The 13,484-nt window shown below is 42.0% G+C and overlaps 1 protein-coding gene and 1 long non-coding RNA gene across 2 annotated transcripts in view; one reads left to right on the top strand and one right to left on the bottom strand.

Moving 5' to 3' along the window:
• LOC148187382 (uncharacterized) lies at positions 1-2,860 on the top strand. The gene is made up of 2 exons (XR_015778717.1): positions 1-2,108; positions 2,415-2,860. It is a non-coding gene; the product is annotated as an uncharacterized LOC148187382 (long non-coding RNA).
• tyro3 (TYRO3 protein tyrosine kinase) overlaps positions 2,499-13,484 on the bottom strand; it is a 25,528-nt gene continuing 14,542 nt past the window's right edge. Inside the window, exons 13-20 of the mRNA XM_088087633.1 lie at positions 12,308-12,403; positions 11,027-11,107; positions 10,698-10,790; positions 10,130-10,251; positions 9,705-9,814; positions 8,726-8,885; positions 8,357-8,493; positions 2,499-7,874 (exon numbers count right to left, since the gene is read on the bottom strand). Coding sequence (XP_087943759.1) covers positions 7,409-7,874; positions 8,357-8,493; positions 8,726-8,885; positions 9,705-9,814; positions 10,130-10,251; positions 10,698-10,790; positions 11,027-11,107; positions 12,308-12,403 — 1,265 coding nt within the window. The 3' untranslated portion in view covers positions 2,499-7,408. The remainder of the gene's footprint in view (positions 7,875-8,356; positions 8,494-8,725; positions 8,886-9,704; positions 9,815-10,129; positions 10,252-10,697; positions 10,791-11,026; positions 11,108-12,307; positions 12,404-13,484) is intronic.

Here is a 13,484-nt window from a genome sequence, read left to right on the forward strand (position 1 = left end):
GTTGTAATAAATCGACGGACTGTTCGTGAATAAAGAGCAGAAACAGGCGGAGGAATCGTGTCCGGGACGAAGAGCGTCAGCCATGATGGCGCTGCTGCTCTGACCGAATATCAGTCTGTTCAAACGTCAAACGTTCAAACGGTTTTTTGTTTTCGTTTCTTTTCTTTTTTTTAAGAGTGAACCGAACCACCGACCGGACACGGCTGTTCTACACGCGTCAGCAGCCTTTGTATGAATTCATAAAGACGGTTTATAACCAGCCAATACCGTCGTCATTACGTCGTGAGATTAAACGCTGGAATGTAACGTTATTCATCGTTAAAGACAGAATTAATATTTGCATTCAATAAGTGTGTAATCATGACATCATAGCTGACGATAAAGTCCGAATTTAACGTCAAACTCTACGCTTTATTTGAATCGAAGATGCGCGTGCATGGGTTTGTTACGAGGGCGCGGGACATGGCGCATGCGCTCCGGGGAGCACTGATGGAACGCTGCTGTGGAACGTTCTACGCGTTTTCTGTGATGTTCTGAAACAATTTGAGTTCAGAGAAAAGGAGCCGCCCCGGCGTCAGAGGGCTGACACCGGGGCGGACTAACACCGGACTGACACCGGGGCGGACTAACACCGGACTGACACTGGGGCGGACTAACACCGGGGCGGACTAACACCGGACTGACACTGGGGCGGACTGACACCGGACTGACACCGGGGCGGACTGACACCGGACTGACACCGGGGCGGACTGACACCGGGGCGGACTAACACCGGACTGACACTGGGGCGGACTGATACCGGGGCGGACTGACACCGGGGCAGGCGGGTTCAGGTCAGGGAGCAGCGGTCACACAGGTAACCGACTGATAAGCTAGAAAATAAAGTCATCGCGTCCTGATCAGATCCAACATCATCAATAAATCACCGAGAGCTCTTAACTGGTCTTCCTGTAGAGCTGTGTGTTAATGTGTCAGTGTTAGAGTGTGTGTGTGTGTGTGTGTGTGTGTGTGTGTGTGAGGATAGTCAGATTTCGTAAAGCACCGTTTTTCTCAGAGACTAAATGTGTCTTCAGTGTCTCATGAGTGAATCAGTGTCCTGATGTGAGAGCAGCAGCGGGCTGCGGACGGTCCGTCTCTGCAGGACGGTCCGGTCCGTCTCTGCAGGACGGTCCGGTCCGTCTCTGCAGGACGGAGGCTGCAGCCGCCGGGAGGCTTCTCGGTGTTTCTGCCTCCATCTTAGCTGCAGAGAAAGAGCTCTTTGTAGAACAACATGTCGGTGACCCAAATTTTTCCCTCCGGAATTCAACAGGAAACTAAAATAAAGCTCAAACAGAAAAATCTGTAGAAAACTAACAGCCGCTGAACAGCAGCGCCTGAGCCACATGCACGCGAGTATGTTGACACTATTTCAATAGAAAGATGAGGAAGTGGTATCACAACAACGGTGGTAGTTTTAAGATACATGCACTCAAGTACTAAAGTGTATTCACATATTTTGCTACTTTATACTTGTACTCAGCCCCTCAGAGAGACGCGCAGACAGAAAGGCTCGCTGCTGAAAAGGCAGCGCGGGGGTTCAGGTTCTGTAGGGGGTCAAAGTCCTGGAGTCTGGAGGAATAACAGTCATGCGGGGAGGTGTGAAAAGCAAAGGGTTAAATCAGTGCAGTCTGCTGTCATGTTTAAGGCTTAAAGATAAACAGCAGCATGTTAAACCATCAAAGACCAGCAGAAACTGGGTCAGAGCCATCTCAGAACCAGCTGAACCAGCAGAAACTGGTTTGAAACTGTTTTTTCATTCCAAGGTAAAACAAAAAAAACCCCAACTATTCTTACACTCAGTTTTGTCCCGTATGTCGGTCTGTCCCTCAGTCCGCCACAATGGACCTTTAATTTACAACATGTCTCTACGGCTGTTAGTGTGTAACGTGTGAATCTGGTCTCTGTCCTGGTCTTTATGTCTTTGTCATGTCGTGTCCGTGTCTTCGGAGGTCACAGGTCAACTTATTGTCAGTTCTTTCATGTGAACAGGACGTAGACGGGATTGAAATGCCGTCGATGTAAACATGCAAGAACACAAACAAAAGAAAGGAGAACGTATAAAAAAGCAGGTAAGTATTAAATAAAAATAATAAAATTACAGTTAATGAAAACACTCAAGCATCCACTTCAGGCATGACTGAGAGGCGGTTTCTGTTGTGCAGTGAATGATTATTGTGCATCTATAATAAATAGCTCAGATGTCATAAATCCAGTTGAGAAAATGTGTGAGTGTCGTGAACAGAGGGATGAGCTGTGAGGCGTTTCCCGCCTCAGGGACGCCATAAGAGCTGAACCTGTGTGGCACTGCATGTTTGAGCGGCAGGATGAGGGACGAGCAGGTGAGGTGAGGCAGTGACGGCTGTGTTATTTTCCAGGTGATGGCGTCCGGACGGCGGCTGCGTCCCTCTGCGGCGGAGTAAAGCTGTCGGTAACAACACGAAACCAAAGAGAGACCACCGTGACACAAATAACACTTTATTCATCCATCAGAAGAACCTCACATGTGCCCTCTGTGCAGGCGTGATGTCACAGACAGGATGTGACATCAGCGTCAGAGTTTGATCTCTGCCAGGTGTTTTTAACATCAGCATACAAAAACATTAAAACATACGGTCCCTTGATATCCCAGACAGAGTTTAGTTCAGACATCAGGGCAGGAATTAAGGTCACGCCCCAGGATCAATAAAACTTTTCTAAAATACATAATTACATCTTTATGGTACATCAAATATACAACCTGTAGTTTAGTGATGTTCTGAAGGAGAACCAGTCGTGTTCCCGTCAAACGCTTCAAGTAATTAAAAACTTATTAACAGCTTCATCTGGCAATGAACGAGTGAGTTGGTTTAGAGCAGCAAAATTCAAACATTATATACAGACAGCAGGGCCGGATTAACCCACTACAGGGGCCCCGGGGCTACAGTGTGCTGTGGGCCCCTGATGTCCACCCCATCACTCCCATTCTCTGTGTACTGTGTATTTATAAATACAGATTTATGTATTGAAATGCACCACTTTACATAAAATAAACCTAAATAACAAAAGGCCTTAAAAGTCGATTTTAACTTAGGATAAAGTGAGGGAGCTCATACAGTATTATCAGTAAATCAATGATCATGGTTACCACAGTCATGGAGTTTCACAATCAGGCGTGAAAATAAACAAACATTACTCCTGAACAAAGTTTGAATCTGATATGTTTGAAAAACGCCAGGAACGTGGAGCATGAAAAAAAAAAAAAAAAACTATTATAGTTCTTTGAAAAGTTCTGAAATTTAGCCCATGAAAATGTGTTGGAACCCCGAGTGATACATTCATAAATCTAGAAATGTCCAAAAACTGTAGGAAATGTAAATGTGACATCTTCAAAATGATTTCTTTCTGTTCATCCCAAAACATATAAAGTTTGTTACCATACCAGACTTTAAAAAACACAATATATTAGGCTATACCGTATAGTAACATCTCAACAATTGTGCTAAAAATGATAGAGCAGGCGCACCATGTATAGAGGCTGTGTCCTCGCCGCAGAGGCCGCGGGTTCGATTCCGGCATCGGCCCTTTGCTGCATGCAGCACAAAGAGAGAGCTGCAGGGCTCCAAATGTTACTCTAAGAGTCTGACAGCATTATGGGAAAGATCCCGACAGAGAAAGAGCTTTCATTTGTTTATTATTTAACCAGAGACAGCCTGAAATCAACGAACCCACCGCACCGGACATTTCAATACCAGGGTTCTTTTAGCATCTTCAGAGCTGCATATTTCCACAGCGAAGTGGGTGAATTAAGGGTTAACTTCAACCAAACCAGAGCTGGTGATTATTGGGACAGAGGAAAGAGTTGATTTAGATTCTTTAGATGAAAAGTGTTTTATGATGATTAAACGAACGTTTGGTTTGTTTGTTTAACTCTTTAACAAAAAGGGTCTCTATCTCTGTAGGGATCCTCTCCACAGTGATGTCAGAAACACAACAACGCTGCGTTCACGTGATGTCTGAAGGTCGCGGTTTACGAGTTTGGAAGTCGTTCTTCTGACTTGTTTGTGTTGACGAGCTTTGAGGTGACGAAGTGGAACAACGTGAAGCTACAGAGAAGAGCGGCCGACTTTTAATGCTCGGAGCATTTACAGTTTGTTCAGATTATAATATTTTATTTTTTAATATATTTTGTGTTTTTATAATTAATCTAGGTGACTCTACGTGGCCGACAGTTTACATTAATACCATATCACACTTCACATGTGAAAAAATTGATATTTAATACGTGAATTAATAAAACGTTTCTCTCCGTTGATCAAACATTGATTTTCCCTCCGTGTTTGTGCGTTTCTGACGTGGCGTCGGCGCCTCGTGCTGTAAAGTCAGCGTGTTGTCAGTGTTAGTATTCTGGCTGCTGCAGAGTTCACAGTTAGCTGCAGCTAAGAGACGCACGAACTCAAATGTGACTCTATGAAAAGTCACTGAGAGCTACGAGGAACCGAACAACCAAATATTTCATTTTTTACAGTCACTTGTCGACTCTGTTTCCATGCTTTCGTCACGCAAACGCCACAACTCGGGAACTCAGGTATCATCGAAATTTCGCACTCGGAGTTACAACTTTGGAGGGCCGTTCATGTGCTCGCAACTCGTAAATACGGTAAATATGATCTTTCTGAGGATCACACGAAGGCAGCGTAACAATCTGAGCCCATCAATGACAAAACTGGACCAGTTTCAGTTTCATATGTTCCCATCAGACACTGATGAAGAAAGCAGGCCTTCACAAGCCTTTACTTTGGCGGGATGTTTCCCGGTGGCTAACTGAATAGAGAAATTGAGGCTAACAGGAAGTCAATCTGAAGAGGAAAATGTTTTCTTGCAGCTGTCTTTCTGAAATGAGCGATGATGAGAGTTATTATATTTTGTCATGATCGAGTTGATGATAAGCAGACGCTGTTAGCTAGCTTAGCTTAACTAACTCGCTAGCTAGTAGCAGACTTCTCTGATCATTTGTCCGTTTGATAATTAAACAAAGATTGTGTTTTCGGAGGGCGTCAGTGGTGAAAGTTACCAACATTATGTTCTGTTTGGATCCATGAGTTGACGAATAGGCACCATTAGCCAGCGTATGCTAGCTCTAGCTAACATTAGCCAGCGCGCTAGCTCGTAGAGAAGTCGTCTACTTCCGTTTTCAACAGGAACATCAACTCAAGGCTAACGTTATTTCTACGATAAAAATCTGAATTTTGATGGTTATCCTGCCGTGCTCGTCCTCACAGTCTGCACAGACAGATTCAAACTGGTGTGTCCCAGTTTTCTATTTCAGTAATGCAGCTTTTATTTTGTAGGACCACTTTCCTCTGCAGACTTGGCATATTCTCAAGCTTCACAGTAAAAGTCGAGAAACTAACAAAAGAAAAAAGTCAAACTTCGCTGACACTGAAGGAAAATAAAGGAACAAACTGAAGTTTTTATACCTAAAATGTGATTCAGGTTCATTTTCAGAATAAAGATAAGTCAGTCCAAAATAACTGCTGCTGGAGGGATTTTAATCCGGGTTTTTAAGATTAATCTCACTTTTCTGAGAACTGAGGCGTTTTGGCATTTCTGCTCCTCAAACTACTTAAAAAAATCTTTTATATTGTTGTCAGTAAATGTTCTTCCCAAAAAAGTTTTAAAAATAAGTGTCCAAATACTTTTGTCTGCATAGTGAAGCTCAGAGAGTAATCCTCCTTCAGACTGATTTACTGTGAGGACAGCACACTCAGACGGTCAGCGAGGGGTTAAATATGTGCTCTATAATAATAAGATTCATTAGCTTTAAGAATAAAGAGGCTAACAGTTTCCCCCCGCTTCCAGTCTTTGTGCTAAGCTACGCTAACATGTCGCAGTGACGTGAAGTTTAATTCTTTCTCAGTAAAATATTATACGACAGAGGATTTTAGGAACATGTTAAAGAAGATAATTATTCGGGCGCACCACGTATGGAGGCTAAGTCCTCACTGCAGCGGTCGCAGGTTCGATTCCGGCCTTGGCCCTTCGCTTCATGTTGTCTCTCTCTTTTCCCCTTTCACGCTTCACCTGTCCGATACAATAAAGTCATAAAAAGCCCAAAAAATAATCTTTAAAAAAAAAATAAAAAAATAATTATTGTTATATTTCAAGAATGAAGTCATAACATTACAAGAATAAAGTTGTAATTTCGAGAAAAAAGTCATAATATTATAGGGGAAGAGAATTAAGATCTAATATAACAATATTAACATCACAATAAAAAAGTTTTTTAAAAAAGTTGTTTACGAGATAAACAGTCGTCAGATTAAAATTATACATTTACCAGAAAAAAAGCGCAATATTACAAGATTGAACTCGGAAATTTATTTGAAAAAAAAGTTGGAATATTCAAAATTAAAATCATACATCGAAGAGAAATAAAATATTGTAATATGTATAATAATAACGTAATTTATGAGAAATACTATGAGAGTTTTAAGTACCATTGAATATTTTCAACATTTTATCTCTTCATTTTGGCTGTTCATTCCTCACTTCTGATCTTTTATTCAGACTTTATTACCCGACTCTCTGCTCTTAATCTGTGACTTCTCATAAAATGAAGAGTTTATTATCTTATTATTATGATTTTCTTCTTGTAGATTTAAGAGTTTAACCTGTAACATTCTGAAAGAAAAATGTGTGTAATCTCGTAATAGTGTAACAAGTTTAATCTGGCAATGACTTTGTTTCTGGTAAATTTAAGAGCTTCATTTCATTGTGTTATGACTTTTTTCTCGTTAATTTACGAGTATAATCTTGTAATATTACTACTTTATGACTTGAAATTTTCAGTTTAATCTCATAATATTATAATGTTTAATCTCATAATATCGCTCCTTTTATCTCGTAAATTTATTAGATTAATCTTGATATATTGTGACTTTTTTCTCGTTAATTTACGTGTTTAATCTCGTAATATGACTTTATTCTTAGAACTTTTTTTTCCAGAACACGGCCCAAATCCTCCGTCGTTATATTAGTACATTTGTATCAGTATGATGAGACCGACTGACCTAAAAGTATCAGTGTGTACTCCATGTGTTCTCCATGTGTACTCGGTGTGCTCTTAGAGTACTGGTGTGTACTCGGTGTGTGTACTGGAGGTACTGATGGTGAGTGACAGTGTGTGTACGGGGTGTGAGTTTATTCTGTGTGTATATTCAGTGTGTGTACTCGGTGTGTGTACTGGAGGTACTGATGGTGAGTGGCGGTGTGTACCTGGGTCAGTCTCCACCCGCAAGCTGCGTCTCCGTGCTTAAAGTGAGCGTCCCTCTGTGATCAGCTGACTGTGAGCTCTGGTCCAATCAGCTGACGGGAGGAGCACTGCGATTGGTCAGACATTAATGACGACATCGTCCTCATCGTCTCTGACCTCGTCCTGTAGCGTGTCCATCGGCTGCCCCCTCCTCGCTCCTCCTCCCCCCTCCTCCTCGTCCTCGGGGGCCCCACAGGGGCCGATGATGTACCTGTAGTCTCCTCCGATGGCGAGCGCCGCCCCCGACCCCACCATCAGCCAGTCCTTCTCCTCGTCCTCCGCCCTGCGCTGCCAGGGGACGCTCCAGCTCGGGGGCCCCGCCGCAGCCACCGTCGCCTCCTCGGTCCCCGGGGCCCGGGCCCCGACCGCCCCCCCTCCGCCCAGCTCGCCGTCGTCCCCCTCCAGGTTGACGTACAGCAGGGGCTCCTTCAGCGGGGGGGCGGGGGACAGACTGAGCCACAGCGCCTCCAGCTGGACGACCAGGTGCTGGAAACTGGGACGACATTTGGGGACGGGACTCCAGCAGCTGTGCATGACCTCATAACTGAGGGCCAGGAGGGTCATTGTCAGAAGTGTTTAGAGAAAACAAAATCTGTCAAAGATTCATGAAGAAATCACCCAAAAATCTGACGAGAAAAAAATTCACACCAAAAAAAACGAAAATGTTTTCTTTGAAAATCGCCCCAAAATTTAAAAAAAAAGCCAAGTTTTGGGTTTTTTTTAAACACAATTTTTGACAGAAAAATATCATTAAAAAGTGAAAAAGAGCCAAAATGTTGTCTTAAAAGAAACTTATTTTTTAAAGTAAAAATAGCATTAAAAAAAACAAGTAAAAAAAGCCCAAATGTTTCCTTCTAAAATCACCACAAAATTTAAAAAAAACAGCCATTTAAAGTTGGATGCAAAAATAAGAAACCAGTATATATACGTGTGTATATATATATATATATATACACACACACACACACAAATATGTATATATATATATACGTGTGTGTGTGTGTGTGTGTGCGCGCGTTGACTCACATGTCGTCTCTGCAGTCTGGAGGTTTCTTCAGTCGCTCTCCTTTGATCAGAAACTCGTAGATCTCAGAGTTCTCCACGCCGGGGTACGGAGTCTGACCTCGAGTCATGATCTCCCACATCGTCACGCCAAACGCCCACTGAGACACACACACACACACACACACACACACACACACACACACACAGAGTCAGAAAGCAGCTGTATGTTAAGGCTCTGCTGTCCTGTGCAACATAATAGGAGGTAAAGATACAGTGAGAGGCGAAGACAGGTGTGTGTGTGTGTGTGTGTGTGTGTGTGTGTGTGTGTGTGTGTGTGTGTGTGTGTGTGTGTGTGTGTGTGTGTGTGTGTGTGTGTGTGTCAGTCAGTACCACGTCGCTCTGTGTGGTGTACACGTTGTCAGCGAGACTCTCCAGAGCGATCCACTTGACAGGAAGTTTGGAGACGGAGCCCTGACGGTAATAATCTCCACTGTAGATCTTCTTCGAGAGACCGAAGTCGGCCACACACACCGTCATGTTCTCATTCAGCCTGAAACACACACACACACACACACACACACACACACATTAAAAACACACATGTTAAACACACACACACGTTAAACACACACACACACACACACACACACACACATGTGTCGTGCTGAAATGCTGACTCAGATCCAGCGTTGATGAAAACGTCGTGAAAAGTTTGTGTTGGAGCTAAAACTTGAGCTCACTGATTGATTTGTTTTATTTCATTTATTGTTTATTGTTATTTTTTGGTTATTTTTATTTTTTTACTTCACACAGCTAAAGAGGAAATGAGCAGTTTGTTGAAAGATGTTCCACAAAGGAAATAACCGGAAAATTAGCTTTAAAAAAGGAGTGGGACATTATTAAAAGTTAACAATTTAGAAAAAAAATAAAAAATGGAAAATGTCAAAACAAACTATATTTAATAAAAAGAATGACATCTATATATATGTTTTTTAATTACATTTTACTTTTTGTTGTTTAAAAAAACAAATAATTTTTTTTGTTTGCTTAATTTCTCATAATTCATAACTTTTAGCTTCTTCCTGTGTTTTTGAAAGGAAATGATTAGAACTGATTAAAAAAACAATGAAAGTAGAAAATCAATCATTTTTAATATTTTTATAGCTTGATTTTGAAAAGTGCATTTTGTGTACAGAGCGGTCTGAGTGTGTGTGTGTGTGTGTGTGTGTGTAAGATATTACAGCGGTCAGTAAGGGGTTAAATTCAGGATTAAAAGAAGCAAAATATGTTTCGATCAGTTGGAGCTGTCAGTACTGAGGGGGCGGGGCATCTGTGGTATTTGCGTGAACTGATTGGCGGAGGGACTCACATGCAGTTTCGGGCGGCGAGGTCTCTGTGGATGATGCTCCTGCTGCTCAGATACTCCATCCCCCGACTGATGTCCAACATGAACTGCAGCAGAGTCTGCAGGGACAGCTCCTGAGGGACAAGAGGACACACAGAGAGAGGAGGACACAGAGAGGACACACACAGAGGAGGACACACAGAGAGACATGTCAGTGTTATGAAATATACGTCTACCAGTTCTTGTTATTTTTAGTTTCTTGTTTGAATAAATGAAATCGTCAAAATAAAACCAAAAGCTGCTCCAGAGCTCAGAGTTTGGAGGCAGATTTAAAAAATATTATAAAAATGATGAAGCGAGACACAGCCTGCCCCTCGTCCTCTGTGTCTCCCTGCAGATGAGTCGCCGACATTAAAAACGGTGAAATGTTCCTTTAACGGTTCTCTTACAAACGGATGTTCTCCGAGGCGCGACAGCAGCAGGAACGTGTGCAGATCTCCGTGCTTCATGAACGGCAGAACCACCATCGGGATCGGCAGGCGCTGCCCGGGACGCCGGTGGAGACTCACTCCTATTGGACAAGAACAACTGTCAGTCAAACCGCCTGACCTTTGACCCCCAGACATGTGACACATTTAACAGGTTCAGCACACAGAAGAAAGTGTATCACACTTACACCTTATTATTATAATAATAATAATAATGATAATAAATCTACATGGATACAGACATTCAAAGAAATAAATGTTTATAAGAGCAATAATATTAGTAATAATAATAATAAGAAAATCTACATGAATTAAGAAATGTAGATAAATAACTGCTAATAATAGTCACAACAACAATAATAATAATAATAATGATATCTACATGAATAAAGAAATGTAAATAATGTAAAAAAAATGTATCAAACAATAAATCTGTGTGTGCGTGCGTGTGTGTCTGTGTCTGTGCGTGCGTGCATGCGTGTGTGTGTGTCTGTGAGTGAGTGTGTGTGTGTGAGTGTGTGAGTGTTACCAATAAGCTGGATGACGTTGGGATGGTGGAAGTCCTTCATGTAGGCCGCCTCCTTCAAACACTGCTCGATGTCACCTGACGAGGTGATGTCAGCTGGAGGACACACACACACACACAGACACACACAGACACACACACACACACACACACACGTCATATACTCCTCAGCAGACGGTTACAGCAGCACAAACATCTGTCTAAGATTGCAGAAATGCAGCGTTTTTGTCTCCATGCACCACCGAGCAACTTTCATATGCTGTATCCAGGTGTCTTTAGACATCAATCACACTCATCCAAAAACACAACAGAAGAAGAGACGTCACACTCACATTTCAGCACTTTGACCGCCACCTTCTGGACAGACGAGTCCTCCGTCTTTAGGAAAGCCTCACGCACCGAGCCAAACTCACCTGCACAGGTGGACACACACACACGCACACGTACACACACACGCGCGCGCACACGTGCACACGCGCACACAGATCAGCTGATCAGTCAGGGCTCAGCTCTGCTCTCACTCTGATGCTTTTATTTATGGATTTTTAAAAGACTTTTTTTTAAATCTCAAATTTAAATAGTTGATCAAATACATTCAGATAGATATTTTTTAGGTTTTTTAAGCTAAACACCATCAAACATGACTCAGTCTGTTTGAGTCTGAAAATCAAAACAAGCGTTTCTCAGTATCTATCTGATTCAAAGCGAGTGAGAAATCAAACTGACATTCAGAGCGTTTCTGTGTGTCAGCACTTTGTGTTTCTGTTTTGTACACACACACACAGCCACGCCACCACTGTGTATAACACACACACACACACACACACACACACACACACACACACATACAGCTGACGTTCAGGGTTAATAAAGTTGTTTTTAGGCTCCACAGATCTGCTTCTTTAACCCTTTGAAACCTGAGCTATGTGACCTGATTTCTTTCCAAAACATGACAGGACGGCAACGAGCAACTTGAGAAGAAATGAACCCAGAATTATCATGGAAACAGTCAAAAGTACAAGAAAATCACTTGAATCTTAGCAAGAAAAGACAAAAAACGAAAATGGAAATGACCTAAAAAAAACTACTGATAATTCTGTAAAATACTTTAAAATATATGATCATGATTATTAGGAATTAAGTTCTCGAAATCTGTCTGCATCCTTTTTAAAATGTCTTTACCAGATCTACTGATTTCATTTACGTGTTTTCAGGAGAAATCGAATCAGTTCGCTCGAAGGTTTGAATTCTCGTGAACAACAGTGATGAGCACCTGCAGGCTCGGGGCAATTTTAACAGATTTTTTCTTTTCTTGAAACATTTTTGGTGGGTTTTTTGTTTTTTGTTTTTTTAAATTGGCTTTGTTTTTGGATATGAAATGTTTTGGTAATTTTTAAAGAAAACCTGTTACCAAAATGACACCGTTGGATTTTTAAATTCTGACCATCGTTTAACACATCATGTGTGACGAACGCTGCGGTCAAAAAAAAAACAAAAAACAAATCGGATCTTAACTAGTGATATTTTATCCAAATGACTAAATTCTCTGTCTTATCTATGTGGCCAGAGATAAAGTGTGTGTGTGTGTGTGTGTGTGTGTGTTGTAATGGTACCTTTCCCCAGCATGTGACCCAGAGTCAGCAGCCTCTCCGGGATCAGGACGTCCTGCAGTTTGTTCTTCAGGTCGTCATTTATACCCAGACTGTCCACTGGAGAGAGAGACACACACACACACACACACACACACACACACACACACACACACACACACATTATTATGTGGATGATCTCATAAAAAACAATGACAGCTGTTAAGGGGCTGATGTTTATTTATCAGAGCAGGTGGATCAAAATCCAAATCTTTTTGTGTAATAGTGTAATAAACATATGATTTATTATTATTTATCAAACTTTCCAGCATTATATAAAAATGAAAAGCTCCGTCTGAAACAAACTTCAGGTAAATTGAAGCACATTGTGCTGATAATAGGCCAACCTCTCCTGACTGCAGGACTCTGACTTCAGCTTCTGTCAAACTTCTGTGCTGTTAATCATTTTACTCAGGAATTAAAAACGTCTGAGTCGGCCTACTTCTCCTATAGCTGCCAACAGCCTGCCGACATTCACAGTTAGAGAAAGGCTGAAAATAAGCTATGTCTGATATTTCAATCAAGGAAAAGTTATATTGCGATTAATATTGTTATCGTTTTATCACCCGGCCCTACAGGTTTCCTTCAAAAATCTGCAGTAAAATAAATATAAACTTCTGCATTTAAAGTTGTAGACCCCTCCCCTAAAGCCAAAGTAAATAAGACTCCCTCCCCAGTGCTTCAAATATTATTTGACATGCCTCCCCATTTTTGCACCACGACCTCCCCTCTTATTATTATTTTCATTATTATTAATAAGAATAATAATGAGAATTACTATTATTATGTCTGACTGAGGTACAGTTTTTTCTGAGTGTACAGAAAGTGTTAAATGTGTTGACATGTGATGTGATTGGCTGAGCGGTGACGGGTAAATAGCGGCGAGCCGAGTGAGTCCATCAATACAGGCTGCAGTGTTTCCTGTAAACAGTCGTCTGAAGGACACACATGCACGCACATGCACGCACATGCACGCACATGCACGCACATGCACGCACATGCACGCGCGCAGACATGCATGCATACACGCGCGCGCACACACACACACACACACACGTGAGCGCACACACGCGAGCACACACACACACACACACACACACACACACACACACTCACTCGCGCACACACGCGAGCACACGCA

Source organism: Plectropomus leopardus, chromosome 14 (genome assembly GCF_026936395.1).
Source record: "Plectropomus leopardus strain MGB_pleo_1.0 chromosome 14, ASM2693639v1, whole genome shotgun sequence".
Classification (NCBI taxonomy): domain Eukaryota; kingdom Metazoa; phylum Chordata; class Actinopteri; order Perciformes; family Serranidae; genus Plectropomus; species Plectropomus leopardus.